At 52.7% G+C, this 5,000-nt stretch overlaps 1 protein-coding gene across 1 annotated transcript; it reads right to left on the bottom strand.

Moving 5' to 3' along the window:
- Window positions 1-508: 508 nt before the first annotated feature.
- On the bottom strand, window positions 509-3,767 carry GCG54_00000149 (ER degradation-enhancing alpha-mannosidase-like protein 1; the record flags this gene model as incomplete). Its single annotated transcript, XM_045400292.1, has 2 exons — window positions 509-3,583; window positions 3,606-3,767. 2 exons carry the CDS (start codon window positions 3,765-3,767, stop codon window positions 509-511), a joined length of 3,237 nt encoding a protein of 1,078 aa, XP_045257287.1.
- Between the last annotated feature and the right edge of the window lie 1,233 nt (window positions 3,768-5,000).

Below are 5,000 nucleotides of genomic sequence, written 5' to 3' on the forward strand. Positions count from 1 at the left end.
AAGACTTATATACTAGGGGGGGATATTACTATAGGGTAGAGGCCCTATATAGTAATAATAGGTCACTATAAGTAACTACCCCACTAGATATATAGAAGAACAAGCAACTTTGACTTTACATATCCACACCTACATGTGCCCACACCATCCAACCCCTGGCAAGGACTCTGGGAAAGACCCACATAATGTGCTAAACTCACTTGAAGCCGCATCAACAGATGAAGCTTGTCAGGCAGGCAGAGGCAGGCAGCTTTTCATGGTCCCTCGAACTCAAAGGGAATGACACAAGTCGCTCGGAGAATAACATCGAGAAATAATGCTTGGTAGATGAACGCTCAATGTCTATACGGCCTGCAGGCCTCGCAAACTCCCCAAGTGGTATCTATCATGCAACTGGTTCCAGACCCGTATGTACAACCAGTACAACCATCACGCTATGCTCTCAAAAAAACATCGAAAACCGCCGCTTGAAAGCAGACACCTCTGTGACTTTCCGCTTTTGTCCTTCCTACAGGACGATGATGTTGTCGACTCTCCGCCCCTGCGTCTCGATAAAGTACTTCCTCCGCACTCCTACACCGAGAGCGTTTCCAAACTTCTCATACGCCTCTGGGCCACCTCCGCGGATCATCACCAAAGCGATGGGATGCGGCCTTCGCATCCCTGCCGGTGTTGTCTGCTCAACATCCAAGTGAGGTTTGATAAGTTCATACTCCCACAAGTCGGGGGCACTGTAGACATAATTGTTGTCAAGCTCTTCTTCGTCGACAATGATGACAAGCTGCAAGGCACGTAACGAAGGCGTGTAGGAGGGAATGTTGGCAAGCTTCTCGCTAAAGGAGCAGCCCCCGCGTCGCATCACAATGACTTGATGCTGACGAGGTGCTTCATCAGGAAGCCGCCCGTCGCAAGCATACCCTGCCAGGTACACAGTTTGCCATGGGAGATTCGGTGGCTCGTCGTCCGTGGGAATCGACGCATCAGGAGTGTCGGGAAGAGGCACTGCGCCTTTCCCCACCGATATTGATCCCATAAAGCTCTCAATGAAGAACTTTTCTTGACTTCCTGCCGGGCGCGGAGCAGGGGTATTGGTAGGATCAAAGACTGATGTCACGGCACGAATCATGGACTTAAGCATCGACCTGTACGCCGTGTTCATGCTCTTGGAAGAAGCTTGGTCCTCCTGCATGTCAGATCCAGGCTCCTCCGCCAACTGTACCTGATCTTCCAGGTCATTGATGTTGATCTCCAATCCTTCAGCAGGTACTGGCTCGCTAGCATTGTGGACTTTGGGTTGACCGTGGGCCATAATCAGCTCCACGAAACCGTTATAGCGCACCCGGTTGAATAGAGGGTCGGAGATGCCATTCAACAGATCCGCGTCGATGTGGACTGGCTCATCGCGACCGAGCGGCATGTGATTGACCTGCGTGACGCGCCATGTATGGTCGTAGGCAGCGTCGTATGAATCCTCCCGCACAAAGTGGATCTTCAACCCATTCAAGGCGGCTATTCTGACGCCCACCGGTGTCTTGAAGGCAGCTGTGTTCGCAAAGAGGTTGTTGAAAGCGCTACCAACACCGCTCTGCTGGATGCTGGACGGGAACTCGATGATCAAAGTTGGCTTAAAGGGTAACGCAGCGCAAGTACCATTATCAGGAATCAAAGACCTCGGCAGTGTCCAAGGGAAGAATGCGTGATTCGCCTTGTACCGAGAAATAGAGCCGTTGCTTCCCTTGCCCGCAGGAACTGTCTCAACCCCACTGTGTGGGTTCGAGATGGTGTGCAGGTTGACGAAACTTGCAGCGTGAAACACGTCCGGTCGAGCGGCAAGAACCGAGCCAGTCAGCGGGACTTGTTTTGGAGCCGGACAGGTGTTGGTAAAGTTCTCGTCATAATAGACATTGATATTCTTGGGCTGTTGGCGACGTTCTTTCTTCTTCTTTGGTTTCGTTCTTCGTCGAGGAATGATGAGCGGGTGCGCTTCAGTTGTGAAGACGTACGCTGCGTCGAGCTTGTTCAGGGGATGATCTGGGTCAAACAGGAGGTAGAGATACTTGGTGGTCTCGCCAAGGAAGAAGCTCTGCATACGGTCGGCCTTCTCCCCAGTGTCAACATTTTGCAAGCCAGACCAGCCACATCTAGTGTAGCACAGTCTCTTGATATCGTTGAGCACCATCTCACCAACGTGAATATACCAGGGGTCGTTGGTCGCACGGTAGAGGTAGTAATTTGACTCGATAAATTCGGGTCGACCGGGCCACCATCCGATTCCCGAATCAACTTGTCTTTCACGAACAGACCATCGCTCTGGAAGAGCACCGTAACGCGTCCACAAAGCGGTGTATAATAGGTTTGCCTCCTCGGCCTCCTCCACTTCACCTGCCATGGCGAGGAGACCTGGATAAAATGCGGCGAGGCTGTCGATCCAACTCGTAAATGCGTATCCGCGGGTTCGATGGCCGGTCATGTAGTATGGGTGGTGAGCATCATTGTACAAGTGCCGCTTGATAGCTGCGTGGGCGTGATGCCAAGCCTCCAAAAAGGCCCCAGAAGAGTTTTCTTCGGGTGTCAGCGGCGTATCGTGAAGGTCATTAGGATCGAGCCATAGTCGGTCCGTAGGCGGCTTCCGTGTCGTGGTGTTGGGTAGCTCATGGCCAGACAGCAGAATATGGCTTTTGAGAGCATATTCAAAGAAGCTGTCGACACCGGCGCCGATGCCCGAGTCAAAGCTGACCCACTCACCCTTCTCAGGATCGATCGCATTCCCAACAAGACCAATCTCGCTCTTGCCTTTCCACACTGCCCAGAAAGCCCTCTTGGCCAGTTGCTCGAATCTCGGGTCGTCCGCGAGCCGGCTAAGGACAGTGAACTCGAGGACCAGACTCCCTGCACCAGCACTGCATGTGTCTGTCTTCTCGTTGGTGGCTCGAGGGGAGTCTGGGTCGTCGCGCGAAACCTTGTGTAACGGTGAGTTGACGTAAAACGGGATACCATGCCGTAGATTGACTCGTGGGTACGGCAGCCCAGTCTTGGTGTAGAAAGCAGGTAAAAGTCGTTCCGCAAGATCCAATGCCAGCCGGAGAAGTTGACCATCATACTTGAAGCCATTTGGCCATGATATCGGCGGCAGCTCTAGCGGGTCCGAATCTTCGTCTTCCTGGTGGCTGTGCCCCGGTTCGTACCCTGGAATAGGTAGCTCCCCGACAGCGAACAAATGTGCACTCAGCAATCCACCCACTCCGCGAATGACTGTCTCAAACACCTGGACCTTGCTGTCGAGATCGAAGCCCCGAGCTCTGAGTCCTTGCCCGGACGGTCCCGGCCTACCATCTCCATAGTATTCCACGAACGTCGTGACGCTCTGCTGAAACTCTTGCAAAGCCCACAGGGCAGTATTTTGATCGGAAGGAGTTCCTGCAAGGATTGCCAGGGTCGAAAGACTGTCAATCAGGGTAAGGGAGTAGTTTCCGAGGACGTCGTTCAGGTCGTAGTTGGCGGGGTTCGCGGGATCGCGCGTCAACGGGGTGCAGGAAACCGGGCGCAGCTGGAACTTCTGGTCAGCACTGTCTGGATCTCCGTGCTAACACTAGGGATGTACTAACCTCGTCCTCGGGAAAAGCGATGCCCATGTAGTTGTTCCAGCCATGATGAAAGACGTCAGTAGTAGCATTTCGCAGTTCGGCAAGCTTGGCGGTGCTGATTGCAGACACAGCTGCAGGCCATGATAGACACAGATACAGCAGAACAAGAATTCGCGATAGCATGATGATGCTATCTCTCCACAGCTAAGGGCCAGACAGGTTTCCCCTCAACCAGGGGGCTGCCAGCGGCAGGTGCCTCGATTTATGCGCGGATCGTGACGTGATTCTTCATGGAATCATTGAAATGATGCAAGTGACGTGAGAATCAAAAACAAAGCATCGGGTATCACTGAATAATAAGATGTGCGACGAAGAGAAAGTGGACGTTGAATTGAGAGAATGGCGTCCCTAGGCAGGTCTCGTGCCTCCTTGAATTTCGAAGTGGGATGGAAGGAGACGGAGATGGAACGGTTGCGTCTGTCTGTCCTTTGGCAGCCACAATCAGACGGACAGACAGACATCTTCTGCGTCTCCGATTGGTGGAGCCTTGACATCAGCGTGGCTAGTGAAGTGGCTAGGGAAAGTCTCCCAACCACCAAAAAACTGACTCAGCACGATCTGCTGGCATCTTGCGACAATTTGAGTCTTCCAAGATCGGATGAACGTGCCCGAGTCAGAGCAAGTCTGAGAATGCTGTTTTCTAGAACAGCGTTCGAAATGCAGAATTCTGCCTCCAGTGCCCTGACTCGCCTTGTTCTCATCTGCAGGAATCTCAGCTCAGGCCAATGTTGGATCGCAGGTCAAAGAGGCGTGGTCCACTCGTAGACGACGGCACAAGAGAAGGAGATCTGACTGGCCAGGAAATGACAACGCATCCCGCGCTTCCTTCACTTGAACTTTCGCAGGAATGGCCAGGAATTCTCTGCTAAGTCTGCTGACGTGAGAGCAGGCGCCGGCGAGCTTTCCGCTGAGGAGAGTGCAAAGTCGCAGCATTGCTGGCACAGGCTGAGGAGCCGCTTTCTCTTTTCTCTCTATAGTTTCTGCAGCATTGAGCGGTCATTCCTCTCGGGCACTTACTACTTTGGCATGATACGGTACCGTACTAGTCGATACGACAATACGGCTTTTGCTGCTGTCCAGCTTCGTCCGAATCGCATTTCCGTAGGATATCCACGTCATCTACAACGACCAAAACCTTTCCTAGGTCAGCTATCAACAAAGGTTACGGGGAGGGGCAATCGAAGTTTTCCCTTTTCATCACCCATCGTAGAAGGTGGAGGCGTTCCATTGCTTACGTACATACACTGTGTATGTGGCTTATGGCCTGAACTAATAATCTTATCAAGAAGGTAGAACAAGGTGCGGCCAGTGCGTTCGGACGCTAAGAGAAGCTTTCCTGCCAACTCCACGGCGCCA

The sequence above is a fragment of the Colletotrichum gloeosporioides genome (assembly GCF_011800055.1).
Source record: "Colletotrichum gloeosporioides strain Lc1 chromosome Unknown consensus_102, whole genome shotgun sequence".
Taxonomy (NCBI): domain Eukaryota; kingdom Fungi; phylum Ascomycota; class Sordariomycetes; order Glomerellales; family Glomerellaceae; genus Colletotrichum; species Colletotrichum gloeosporioides.